General features: G+C 44.6%; 1 protein-coding gene across 7 annotated transcripts in view; it reads left to right on the top strand.

Annotated features, from left to right (window-relative positions):
* The first annotated feature begins 6964 nt into the window (after window positions 1-6964).
* LOC121437858 (regulation of nuclear pre-mRNA domain-containing protein 2) overlaps window positions 6965-14336 on the top strand; it is a 53897-nt gene continuing 46525 nt past the window's right edge. For all 7 annotated transcript variants that reach the window (XM_041637954.1, XM_041637953.1, XM_041637957.1 and 4 more), the window contains exon 1: window positions 6965-7650. In XM_041637954.1, the coding sequence (XP_041493888.1) occupies window positions 7446-7650 (205 nt within the window). In that variant the 5' untranslated portion in view covers window positions 6965-7445. The remainder of the gene's footprint in view (window positions 7651-14336) is intronic.

Here is a 14336-nt window from a genome sequence, read left to right as displayed (position 1 = left end):
CCCTGCAGATTCAAGGCCAAGCTGAGATGTGTGATTCCAGAACAGCCTGGGCTACAGGCTGAGATCCTATCTCAAACACCCCCTACTAGCTCCTTTTTGTTGCTGTGATGGAACACCATGACCAATGGTTATTTTGGTTTATGCTTTCAAAGGAGTATTGAGGAAAGCCTGGGAACAGGAAACTGGCTGATCACTTTTCACCTGTACACAGGAAGCAGGGAAATTGGCAAAACCCTCAAGGCTGTGGACCCCAGTCATATTCTTCCTCCAAGCCCTGAAGCTTCCCAAATAGTACTCTACCACCAAGGGCCAAGTGTTCAAATACATAAACCCATGAAGACATTGCTCATTTGAGTCAAAACAACAGAAGAAACCCTTAGCCCATTTTTGCCATGCATTGTGATGCACACAAGCCTCTGTATGTCCAGCCCTTGGGTAGCAAGAGTGGCAGAATTTGAGGGTAATTGAAGTCCATGATAAGGCCCTGTGTAGGGCAAAAAAGCCCAATTTTGCCCGTCTTATTACTACAAAATCTTTCCTCCATAGTGAATGTGGCCATATTCTTAAATCCAACCAAATCCTTTTCTAAAAGATAATATGTGGACTTGGAATGTAGGTCAGCAAATACTCATGTTGAATGTACAGTCTTGGCTTATGTCTAGAACCCCATAAAAGTGTGGTGAACACCTATAATCTCAACACTGGAGGTGGAGACAGGTGCATCAGAAGTTCAGAATGATCCTTGAGCTATGTAATTCAAGTCTAACCTATGATGTGTGAGAACTCTGTCTCTAGAAGGGGAAAAGCCTGGTGTGGCACACAACTTTAAACCCAGGATTTGAGAAGCAGAATAAGGTCGATCTCTTGAGTTCAAGACCAGCCTGGTCTTCTGTCTCCTGAGAGCAAGGACTACAGCTGTACACCATCATGGACAGCATGGAATGCATCTAAATGAAACCCACTGCTTTGTACAATGAATGTACTCTAAAATAGGAGTTGGCTCAGTGACTAAGCACTTGTTGCCCTTGCAGAGGACCTGGATTCAATTCCCAATACCCATATCATGGATCACAACCATATTTAATTCCATTTCCAGGGGATCCAGTGCCCTCTTCTGACCTCCATGGGCACTGAATGTGGATAGTGCACAAATATGCAGGCAAACACTGTTGCACGTGGAATGATAAACTAAAATACAAATTACAAATTACAATTGTAAAGATTAATAATTGTGAAGAGCTAAGAGGATACATATACTACATTTGTCCAAACAGAATAGTCATAGAAGGTGGTACACATCTGTAATCTTAACTTTAGGAGACTGAAGCAAGAAGATCATGAGTTTGAACCCAACCTGGGTTACATAGAGCCCCTGGATTTGGTTTTGTTTTGTTTTCTGAGACAGGATATTCTCTGTGTAACTTTGACTGTCCTGGACGTCACTCTGTAGACCAGGCAGGCCTTTAACTTGCAAAGATCCTCTTGCCTCTGCCTCCTGAGTGCTGGGATTAAAGGCTTTAGCCACTACTGCCTAACCTTGTTTTTTTTTTTTTTTTTTTATTTATTATGTATACAATGTTCTGTCTGTATGCCTGCAGGCCAGAAGAGGGCACCAGACCCCATTACAGATGGTTGTGAGCCACCATGTGGTTGCTGGGAACTGAACACAGGACCTTTGGAAGAGCAGGCAATGCTCTTAACCACTGAGCCATCTCTCCAGCCCCGCCTTGTTTTGTTTTTAAGAGAACAAAATGGGCTACTGCCCAGCCTGATAGTCTGAGTTCAATTCCCAGGACTCACATGGTAGAAGGAGAGTATGCTGATGCAATGTTATGAAAATACCTCTTAATTCTAGGAGACTGGAATATGGCTGGACCTCACAGCCAGAGTTAATAATACACCTTGAGGTCACTTAAGACCGATAAGCTACTCAGACTCCTCCTTAACGTACCTTTATGAGAATGTAACACACAACCTTACTTGTCTTAGGTTTTTCCCATGATCAGCTTTTACATCCTAAGCCAATATACAGCTGGAAGCTCAAATTGGGTGCTCGCTCTTCCAAGTCACCATCCATAGTGCATGTATATCAGTTGCTGAAAGCAGCAAAAATGGAGGCTGAGCTGGGCAGTGGTGGCGCACGCCTTTAGCCTTTAATCCCAGCACTCGGGAGGCAGAGGCAGGCGGATCTCTGTGAGTTCGAGACCAGCCTGGTCTACAAGAGCTAGTTCCAGGACAGGCTCCAAAACCACAGAGAAACCCTGTCTCAAAAAACCAAAAAAAAAAAAAAAAAAGGGGGGGGGCTGGAGAGATGGCTCAGTGGTTAAAAGCATTGCCTGCTCTTCCAAAGGTCCTGAGTTCAATTCCCAGCAACCACATGGTGGCTCACAACCATCTGTAATGAGGTCTGGTGCCGTCTTCTGGCCTGCAGACATACACAGACAGAATATTGTATACATAATAATAAATAAATATTTAAAAAAATGGAGGCTGAAAGCAATCTTCTAAAATGAACGTCCATCATAAATGTAACACATTTGGACATTGAATGGTAAAACAGTGATGTTTATCGTAATGTTTTCTGGGTCAGCTGGGGTCTTTGCAGTCAATGACATCTTGTTAAACTCTGTTAAAGGTTTCTGATAAGTACCCCATAGTCCTTCCCCATGTGACACTTTTCAAGCTGTTCAGTAAAGACAGCAAAGCCAAGAGTCAGAGTGACAAAACAGCCTTCAGGCAGGCACAGATTCAGACTCACTCAACAGGCAGACAGGATGGAAGATACAGGAAACATGAAGTAGAGGATTCAAATCTGGACTTACTCTTGGTTAGATGACCCCAAGCGAGAAGTGCTTTGATCTCTTAATGCAAAACCAATACATTATTGGTAACTTGGAGTTAATCAATAATGTGTTTAGCCCCCACAAAGAGAAAAACTGGGGGCTGGAGAGATGGCTCAGAGGTTAAGAGCACTGACTGCTCTTCCAGAGGTCCTGAGTTCAATTCCCAGCAACCCACATGGTGGTTCACAGTCATCTATAATGAGATCTGGCGCCCTCTTCTGGCCTGCAGGCATACATGGAGGCTAAACACTGTGTACATAATAAATAAATAAATCTTTAAAAAAAAAAAAAAAAAAAAAAAAAAAAAACAAAGAGAAAAACTGCAAGTTGTCCTCTGACTTCCACAGGTGGACTGGGACATGCACAAACCCCTCACCCACACACATACACCAGTGATTTCCGCCAAAGACCTGCTTAGGGGGGAAATGGAGAGGTTCAGGTCTGAAAGAGGATGTGTGGAGTTGGCAGGAGGGTGGGAGGAGAACAAGGTGTCAGGGTGTGAAAGCACTCCAAGATGGAATTTTAAGGCCTATATGGCAGAGGGAAGGTCCAGGCTCTGATGAACTGAACCCCTAACAGCCATACAAAGACATATTTATTTATCTTGGTTTTTTGAGATAAGGTTTCCTCTGTATTTTTGAAGCCTGTCCTGTCCTGGAGCTCACTCTGTAGACCTTGAACTCAAAGATTTGACTATCTCTGCCTCCCAAGTGGGGGGATTAAAGGTATGTGCCACCACCGCCCCACAATATTTATACTAAGTATTTACGCATCCTAAAGTCCCTAATCTAGTTTACATGTCTCTTACTAAAGAAGAGCATCATATGCCCCCATGATACTAGTTGAGATTTAAACTCTGGACCTCTGGAAGAGCAGCAGCCAGTGTTCCTAACCTCGGAGCCATCTTCCGGGCCTCTGTTTTCACTACTCTTGAGTCCCTATTTTACCACCAAGGCTGGCCTTCAGCATGTCCATCCCGAAGATTTAGCCTCAATGGCTGGTGGGATTCAACAATCTTGTTCTGAAACTGTTAACTTATCTAAGAAAACTGGAAAGGTAAGACCATAAACAGCCATTCACGCTGAAGCTCTTGGTAAATTCCATTACTCAGGAGGCAGAGTCTGGTGTATCTCTTTGAAGCCAGTCAGGTTTACACAGTTCCAAGTAAGGCAGGACTACACAATGAGACCCTGTCCTCTACCCCACTACCCTAAAAAGTAAATATATAGCTTGGTTTTCTTCGACAAGGGGTCTCACGTAGCCCAGGCTGGCCTCAGACTCTATATGCAGCTTGGAACTTGACATCCTCCTGCCTTTGTCTCCCAAATAGGATTTATCATGCCCTGTCACACCTGGAAAGTTTAAGTGCATACGAACTAGCGTTTCAAAATGTATTTATTCGTAGCACCGATCTCTTTTTATTTGGGAGTTGGATCTTTGTTTGTTTTTGTTTTTTTGTTTTTCTGTTTCTTGAGAAGGAATCTCACCACATAGCCCAAGCTGGCCTGGAAGTCAAGGCAGTTCTCCTGCCTCAGGATCCTCAGTGCTGTGATTGCAGTGTACGCTGCCAACAGCACCAAAGACCTCTTTATTGAACACTGCTAACATCTAGGTAAGGACGTTTTTAGAAAATACTGTTCTAGCAAAGTCCCTGTGTTCTTCTCTCCTGACTTGTTACTCATTAAAGCTTTTTCTGGAAGATTATTGGTGCTCAGTCCTGTCGTCCTGGACTTAGAAGGCTGAGACTGGCTGAGTTGCTTGGGTACAGAAGACCCTATTTCAAAAAAAAAAAAAAAAAGTCAACCAAAAATTTTATTTTCCAAAAAGAGGATGATGAAACTTGTATTCATATATGTATGTATATGTATATATATATATATACACACACACACATATATATATATATATATATATATATAAATTTTAAATTCACTTTTGTTATCCCTAGCTAATTTAGAGGAAATCGAAGAAGGAAATTCACTTGACTCATCAATCCAGCAAGTGGTGGGGAGTGGCGGCCAGAGGGTCATCACCATAGTGACTGATGGAGGGCCTCTGGGTAATATCCAGACCTCACTCCTTACTGGAGGCATTGGCCAGCCCTTTATTGTAACAATGCAAGATGGACAGCAAGGTAAGTTATATCTAGTAGACATTTGCTTAAAGATATTTTATTTATTTATTCATTTATTTTTGGTTTCTCTAGACAAGGTTTGTCTATGTAGCCTTGGCTGTCCTGGAACTCACTCTGTAGACCAGGCTGGCCTCGAACTCACAGAAATCCACCTGCCTCTGCCTCTGGTGGGATTAAAGGTGCAGGCCACCGCCTCCTGGCTTCAAGTATTTCTTTTAAAAACTGGTTCACACCATTTTTATTCATATACTCAGTCTTTCCCCCTTAATCCTATTCTATGCCTTTTTATGACTCCTTACTCCCTAATATACTCGTGATTTGATGCTGATATTGTTATGCCCAAATTCACAATCCCCTCAAGCCCACAAGGAAACCAAGAGTCCCATATGTAAAAGCAAAGAGCCTTTATTTTAATCAAGTTTGCAAACTCGGTCTCTCTGCATGTCTAACCTATTGGAATAACCTGAGAGCCCCGAGCTCAGTTAGAATAGGGTTTTATAGTAGTAAAGGTGGGGGTGAGCTTTTTTTGAGGTTTTAAGACCCCTGATTGGCTGACATTTGTATAGGGTTTCCTGGTGACTGTGCTGGTAGGTGTTTCTATGTGCAGTGGTTGGAACGCCAGGAATTTCCTGTGGATGGTCTGTTCTTGGGTGGGGGTCCCGTGATTTCATCTAGGCATTGTCTCAGGGTAAACATTTGAGACCCCAGCCTCCATTGAATTTCATCAATGGCCAGAGTCCCATGTGATAAGGGTTGGAGGAAGAACTTTCTTTGGGTGACCTGCCCAGACTTAGATTATCATGGCTGGCCCTCACAATATCAAGTCAATTCGGAGGAATTTTGTTTTTGCTATCATTTCCCCAATCCTAAAACAGTTCTTGGCACAACGACATTAATGAATACTAAATGTGAACTTGATGAAACAGTTCCTTGCCGCAAAAACCTCTCTTCTGGGGCTAGAGAGATGGCTCAGAGGTTAAGAGCATTGCCTGCTTTTCCAAAGGTCCTGAGTTCAATTCCCAGCAACCACCTGGTGGCTCACAGCCATCTGTAATTCTGGCCTGTAGGCATACAGAGAGAATATTATATATAATAAATAAATATTAAAAAACAACAAACAAAAAACCCCTCTCTTCTATTGAGGCATAATTAAAATGAAATTGGCCTATTTAGTAGGAATACACGAACCCCCAAATATTCCCAAAAGATTAACATAGGCAGATGATATTTAATTGTTAATCTGAGTCTAGGCTAATACACGCAATATTTAAGACTTGTAAACTATAGTGCTTTACAGAATTGTGAGATTATTATAATCGACCAAAGAAGCCACATCTTGTCAATTACTCTTTCCTCGCCTCGAGAACTTTACAGAGAAATTTTTGTTTAATTTCCTTATTCCCTCTTTCTAGAGTGCTGACGGTCGACTAGCGGCTGTGAATGATATCACCCAAGTCGGGTGTGTAACTCCGTTTAGTCCCGGAGTCTGCGTAGAGAACGGCTAGCGGGACAGGCGCATGCGCACCGCCTACCACGCCGTACGATGGACGCCAGCCATTTTGTCACCCGCACATCCCCGATTTAGGGGTGCTAGCGGACGCAGCCGCGGCTTCCGGAAACAGCGGCCACAAGACGGTGTAAATTTCCCAGTCTTGTGCGAGCTAAAGGCTCCAAGGGAGCAACCCCGCTAGGAAGCGAAAGGCAGGGCGGGAGCGCTACGTATCTCCCTTCCCCAGGTTTTCCTCCCAACCCGCTCGGCGCAGACCTAACGCGCAGGCGCACGAGGGAATGCCGCACCTCCTCAGCGCTCAGGGCTGGGCGACTCTTGCGCGCGCTTCCCCGACGCCTCCCGTGATTGGCCAGATCGCAGGGCCATCAGGGCCTCAAGGGCCAGGAGGAAGCGGAGGGGCGGGGCTAGCGCGCGCGTGCGCGTTGCTTTAGCTGGTCCTCTGCTGCTATTGCGTTGCAAAAAAAAAAAAAAAAAAAATAGTGACTCGGGCGCCGTGGGCCTTCTCTGGGGCAGCGAGCTTAGAGGACAGCGTCCCGCCACCAGAGGGACGGTCCGGCGGCGTTGCGCTCCCGATGCCGAGGCCGCCCGGGCTCGCCGGAGTCCGGCCGACGGGATGAGGGAAGGGCCTTGAGAGTTGAGGGCCGTGCGGCTAAACGTGTTGGCTTCGGCCGCCGGGCGTTTGGCAGGGCGTCGCATGGTCCCGGCCGCCGGTTCAAGCACGACCCCCGAACCCTAGTGACAACCCTGGGCCGCCGCAGCCCCGCCTCGGCGCGCGTGGGGGCCGCCCGCGTGCCCCGCTAGTCGTCCTGCCTCCCGGAGAGCCCGGCGCGTGCAGCATCCCCCACCCCCTGGCCTCCCTCCCTCCCACGGCTCTCACGCACTCGCACTGATTGTTTTGCCCGCTCCCGCCGCCGTCGCCGCCGCCACAGGACCAGCGGCGCTTGTGCAAACCGGGAAGATGGCGGCCGGCGGCGGCGGAGGCAGCAGTAAGGCCTCCTCCTCGTCGGCCTCGTCCGCCGGGGCCCTGGAGTCCTCGTTGGATCGAAAATTCCAGTCGGTGACCAACACCATGGAATCCATTCAGGGCCTGTCTTCCTGGTGTATAGAGAACAAGAAGCACCACAGCACGATCGTCTACCATTGGATGAAGTGGCTGCGGAGATGTGAGTGTGGGGGCACCGGGAAGGGGGATGCTGGCGAAATGGAGGCTGTGCGGCCCCCGATCCTCGGGGCTTTGCCCGCGGAGCCGCTGCATTCAGTTGGGGTTCCCATTACAGCTCGGGCGCGGGTGCCCCCGAGCCCAGACTCCATTCCTAGGCAGGGTTGCCCTGGTCTGCAGGGGGCTCATTGCTTGGAATTTTTCCGCGGCTCCTTTGGCGTGACCTTGGGCCGTTGGGCCTAGACCCACGGGCGTCCGCGAGTTTCTCTCCCGAGCCTCGGAAGGTGTCCTGTTGATTTTTCTGAGCCTTCACGGAAATCGTAGCGTCCGTTCGTTCCTTCGAGGCCTTGGCGTGTTGGCGATTTCTGGGTTTCCTGGTCGTGGAGCTCTGAGCTGTCCCCCTTCCCCGGGACCTGCGGGGCCGTTCAGGGTTTGCTGTCGCCGCGACCCTGGGGCTGTGCCGATCGGGGAAGGGGCCTTCTCCTGGCCGGCGGTGCCTGTGAAGCGGGCTGAGCGCCGACGGGGCTGGGAGGCGGCCACCTGTTTTCCCTTCACCTGTGTGTGTGCAGCAGAAAAGTCAGGCTCGCTGGGAAGCTGTAGTCGGCATCACCGTTGCTACCGAAACATACACTGTCTCCGGCCACTTCCAGCCACCTGAACTACATTTTAGAGAACCGAGTTGGTTTGCATAGGCAATCAAAATGGGGCGTGTAGGCTTCTCAGTATTCTTTATTTTAGCATATACGTCCCCCCCCCCCCCCAGTTATAGTTTCTTCTTCCCTTCAACCTGTGGGGCTCTCCCCGCATCGCCGCTTTAGTGTAGAAAAGCGGTCTTTTAAAACTATAGATTGTTAAACTGGGCGTGGTGGCTCACGCCTTTCTGGAGGCTGAGGCAGGAGGATTGCCACAAGTTTGAAGTTTGGGCTATATAGTAAATTCCAAGCAACCCTAATCCCAGTTCCATACATATTTATTAGAGTTATAGTTTGCTCTCCCCCTTCTGGCCTTTTGCCCGTGCCACCCATTTAACAGTTTGCTTATTGCACCGCTGTCTTTGCTTCTGGAATAGTTTTGAGTTTACTTGTTTGTGAACAAAATTAAAGGCCCCAAACTTGAAAGCTTTTGTATTTAAAGTTATTGATGGGACAGTTCTTTGAAATACAGTGCTGAGAAGGATACTCAAGAAAAAGACAGATTAGGTAATCTCTGTTGACTATTATCAGATCTCTTCTTCATTTATTTCTTGCCAAATTAGAATCTGCAATATTAAATAATGCTATTACCTTCACAGATTCACATGTTAAGTATCTGCCGCATGCCAGCCATATCCTTAAACCTTTTAATGTACTTTATAATCTAACTTATAACTAAGGAAATTAGGGCTCAGAAATGTGATTTTGCTAAAGGTTACTCAGTAGAATGTATTTAGGATTCGAGTCTGTCATTAACTCTGGAGCAGTGTTTGATGTTTTGGGTCCATCAGTGTAGTAGACAGTGCTGATGTGACGAGATCATCTTCCACCCTGTCTTCAGTTAGGAAGCAGCCTTCATTTCCTGCTGTTGCTCCCTGGTCCTTAAACTCTATGCTTATGCCATTTTCAAGAATAAGTTGGTTCCTATCTCTGCTTTGTGGGATCACAAGTGACAATGCTGTTTTTTTCTTAGTCAGCAATGAGACCAGAATTTTTCCTGCTCCTGCTGCTGTTTTGTGTCTGAGCTTATTTCCTTTGTTGGTATGTTGGTACTAAGAGTAGGAGAGCAATATTTCATTTCAAAAGTACATTCTACACAATGTAAATAAAGTTAAATGCATTTTTTTTTTAAAAAATCTGCTGGAGTGGAATTTAACTTTCTAACATAGCTGAGAATAATTTGTGGACATTCGCATTTACACCTGATGGATTTCTGGCTTACGGAACCTGGGTGCTGAAAAGTAAGACACAAATAGTTTTAGGCCTGCATTATCACTTATTTTTGTGTAAATCTTGGCAGAGTTTGGTTGCTAAGTTTGCTTAGGCAAAATTGTGAGGTAGGTATCTGGGCATTCCCAATCCCTGTCCATTTTCCTGATGGCACTTTTGCTTCTCCCTTTTCTTTTGACATCGGTTCTTAGTCATTTAGACCTCAGTTAACTTTAAGTGACTGTGCTATAGACGTTCAGGAGATGTTTTCTTTCTGTCATTTTATGAGGCATCTAACCCAGGGCCTCCTGAGTTCTGTGCAGACAGTCACTACCACTAGACTACACACACCTCAAGTCCCCAGATGTTTTCACTGGTTCCTCAATCTTACGATGTGTAGTAATAACAGGCTTTTTTATGCATTGTAATGAAAACAATGAGCAAGCATGCTTTCTGGAGATGGATTCGATAGGCAGGTTTCATTGATTTCATCTAGGTATGTCTGTAGCATTTATTATCTTCTGTCTGAGCTACCCTGGCTGGTTTGATATTGAGTGTGTCGCCCACATTGGTCTCAGCCTCCCTGTTGCTGGTTTGTAGTTCACCACCGTGCTTGTTTTCTGATGTGATCTTTCTACGTTATGAACAGATAGTAGGCCTCTACTTTTTTTTTCTTTTTTAAAGACACGGTCTCTCTCTGTGTAGTCCTGACTGTGCTTGAACTTGCTATGTAGACCAGGCTAGCCTCAATCTAAACGAGATCAGCCTGTTTCTGCCTCTGGAGTGTTCAATTAAAGGAGTGGGCTACCACGCCCAGCTCATGCCTCTTCTTTTTAACCTACCAGTGATATTGTTGCAGTAGAGTTAAGTTTTTTGTACTGTGGCCCCTCCAAGAGCCTGTGTTACCTGTCCAGCCTTCTTCAGCTCCTGCCACCTTCTCTTGTGGATCTCACTTCAAGTATTACCCTCCTCAGGAAGGCCTTTTCTCATTACCTTCAATTCCTATTGTTTTTTTCCTTTTTTTCCCCTTTCTTTTTTCGTTCAGTTTTTTCAAGGTGGGAACTCATTATCTATCTCTGGCTGGCCTGGAACTCACTATGTAGACCAGGCTGGCCTCAAACTCACAGAGAAGCCTGGACTTGCTTGCCATGTCTACCAGGCTGATTTCCAATTCATTGTGATCTGCCTGCCTCTGTTTCCTGAGTGCTAGTGTTTAAGGCATTCAGCACCACACCTGGCAGGCTTATCATCTTATTTTCAGCATGCTAAATTACTGTATTTACTTGTTATATCTTTATTACCTATTTTTCTCAATTGTCAGGGTTATGTCTTGTTTGTCCCTATATCCCCAAGCACTTGATATAGATCAGTAAATATTTGCCAAAATAGTATTGCAAAATGAGTAAAAAAATACTCCTGGCCTGGTTGCACATGCCTGCAGTCCAGTCACTTGGAATTCTGAAACAGGAGAATTACAAGTTTGAGGCCAACCTGAGCTATACAGTCTTAAAACCCCACCCCCAAAAAACTTGAACAATTTTTTAAGATTCCTGATTATGAAAGTGTTTATAATTTAGTGAAACATTAGGGATGGCTTGCTTGCTGGGTCAGGATGTATTATATTTTTTTCTCCCATTTTAAGTATAAAACAAGAGTCAGTATAGAAAGATAGAAAAACTTTAGAATTAGAGCTATGTTCAGATTTTAGCTCCATTGATTCATCCTGGGGGTGCAAAGTACTTAAACCATGGCCTTTATCTTAAGAGATAAAGAGATACAGGGAGCATTGTACTCACAGAATTTATGGGCTGAGTTTAAGGAGATAATGCAACTATCTTAGTATAGAATTAACCCTCAGAAACATGAATTATTTTCTGCTGAGATCCTTAGCTTTGCTTGGAGTACTGAGGTGAGGTTACCCCTCTGGGAGAAACTTAGATCAACCTCTTAGTGAATTAGAAGGTGGTCTGAACAAAAGGGACAAAAGGGACAAAAGTGAAACCCTGTTTCCTGAGACCTCTGTTTTATCTTTTAAAAAAATGATTTACTGTTGGAAGCAAGGACCTGTATTTTGAGACCTGATTTTATTTATGCAATCTTAAGTTCACAAGTAAAATATTCACCTTTGCAGGGCAAGTTCTGCACCTAGGAAATTAGCCTAGTGAGACCTGCAGGCCCCAGGCTTTAGAAGCCTTGAACATTTCCTTTATTCCTTTATTAGTGAACAATCACAGACCCTCAGTATTTCCTTATCTCCAGACCTGAATTCCAGCAGACCTGACACCCTCCCCAATAATAAAGTGGCACCTGGATCAGAAAGCCTGTTTTGCTGTCATTTCTTGAGTCTCTTGTCCCCTCCATTCCTTTTTCTCCTCTAGGTTTATCAGGGACCCCTATTCGTATCCTGCTGGCCGGGATAATTTATTTTTATTTTTATTCTACACATGTGCTTGCCTTGGGGGGTATGTGAGTTGGATTCCCTGGACCTGGAGTTGTGAATGTCGATGTGCATGCTGGGAACTGAACTCAGGTCCTGTATAAGAGCAGTATGCACTCTTAGCCACTCAGACTCAGTCTTTTTTTTTTTTTTTTTGAGACAGGGTTTCTCTGTGTGATAGCTTTGCTGTCCCGGAACTAACTCTTGTAGACCACACTGGCCTCACTCACAGAGATCTGCCTGCATCTCCCTCCCTAGTGCTGGGATTAAAGGCATGTACCACCACTGCCCATCTATTATTATTATTATTAATAATAATAATAATAATAATTTATTTTTTCGGTTTTTCTAGACAGATTTTCTCTGTAGCTTTGGAGCCTGTCCTGGAACTCTTTCTTGTAGACCAGGCTGGCCTCGAGCTCACAGAGATCCACCTGCCTCTGCCTCCCGAGTGCTGGGACCCCCCCAGCTCCATCCCTTATTTTTAATCATTGAGTGGTTTGATGTTTTAGGAAACAAAAATGAAAATTTAAATGAGTTCTGCAGGAAAAGTAGAAGTCTTAATTAACAATCAATTATAAACCAAAACATTGCATAAGACTTCATTCAGCTATTAAAGAATATATTTTTTTGCATTTATCTGTTTTGAGGCCCAAGGGTATATCCATGCCACAGTGCATGTATGGTCAGTCAGAGGATAACTTGTAGGAGTCAGTTCTCTTCCTTCATCCTGTGGGTTCCAGGGATGGAACTCAGTTCATCAGGCTTGATGACTGACTCCTTTCCCACTTGAACAGTCACACTGACCCTTCAGCCATCTTTAGTTAAAATTACAAAAAATAGAAAGGCAACTAGGTATAGTGGGACTTGCTGTAATCACAATATTTAAGAAGCAGAGCTAGGAGGATTAAGGCTAATGGAGGACTTGTCTACAGAAGAGAGAAAGGGAAAAAAAGAGGAAAGGATAAAGTATTTCTATAGTGCAGAAAACTCTGGATAATTTGCTTCTTATTCAAGCCTAGCCCATGTAGATTAGCTAGAATTTGAGGTATTGTGTCTCTTATTTTAATCTTCTAGGTTGGTAGAGGTTTGTTTTGTTTTTGAGCTAGGGTTTCCTGTAGTTCGGCTGACCTTACACTCCTTATCCTCCTGTTTCCAGATGTGGGATTGATTATATACTATGCCTAGCCTTTAAAAGTATGGCATAACCCAGGGATGAACTGTGTGGTGTTGGCTGTTCTGGAACTTATTATGAAGACCAGGAGACTAAACTTAGAGATCCTCCTGCCTCAGCATCCTGAGTGTTGGTATTAAAGATATGCCCTGAAAACCTAATTTTTTTTGTTTTTATGTTTTTTTAAATATTTATTTATTTATTATGTATACAATATTCTGTCTGTGTGTATGCCTGCAGGTCAGAAGAGGGCACCAGATGGTTGTGAGCCACCATGTGGTTGCTGGGAATTGAACTCAGGACCTTTGGAAGAGCAGGCAATGCTCTTAACCTCTGAGCCATCTCACCAGCCCATGTTTTTATGTTTTTAAATTGACATAAAATTTTACATATTTATGAACATATATATGTATATATATAATGTTCAAACCAAGGTAAATATTATCTCCTCAAACACGTATCTTTGTGGAGACTGTTGAAGTTTTAGTATTTACTGTGCATGTGTGCGCACACTATGAGTATATGAGTGTGTATGAGTGTTTTCCCTGCCTCTGTGTGTGTGTATGTGTGTATACCACTTGAGAGCTTGGTGCCTGCAGAGCCAGAAGAGTGTTGGTTCTCTAGAACTGGATACAGCTGTTTGTGATCTTCCATGTGGTACTGTTACTGCTCTGTTGTTGCTTTTTTGACTCTAGTCCAAACTAGCCTGGGATCACAGTTACTGTCTTTTTTTTATTTAATTTTTTTTTTTAATGTGCTGCCTTGGTGTTTTGCCTGCATGCATATCTGTATGAGGGTGTCGGGTACCCTGGAACTGGAGTTGCAGACAATTATGAGCTGGTATGCGGATGCTGGGAATTGAACTCCTGTCCTCTGGAAGAACAGCTAGTGCTCTTAGGTGCTGAGCCATCTCTCCAGCCCCCCACAATTACTGTCTTGATCTATGCAATGATTTCCCAGTTCAAATTTCAGGTTCCAAAGTGGACCATAGGTTCCTCTGTAAGAGCAGCAATTGCTCTAACCATTGAGCACTCTTTCCAATCCTGAGGTTTTAATGTTTTGATTTGGTTTGGTTTGGTTTTTCGTGACAGGGTTTTTCAGTGTTGCTCTCTCCTGGAACTCCCTCTGTAGACCAGGCTGACCTCGAATTTACAGAGATCCATCTGCCTCTGCCCCCA

This window comes from Microtus oregoni, unplaced genomic scaffold (assembly GCF_018167655.1).
Source record: "Microtus oregoni isolate MIOR12 unplaced genomic scaffold, Mior012 000054F_ref0000373, whole genome shotgun sequence".
NCBI classification, from domain to species: Eukaryota; Metazoa; Chordata; class Mammalia; order Rodentia; family Cricetidae; genus Microtus; species Microtus oregoni.
Note: the sequence above shows the minus strand (reverse complement) of the source record. Positions and strands in the feature narration are given on the sequence as shown.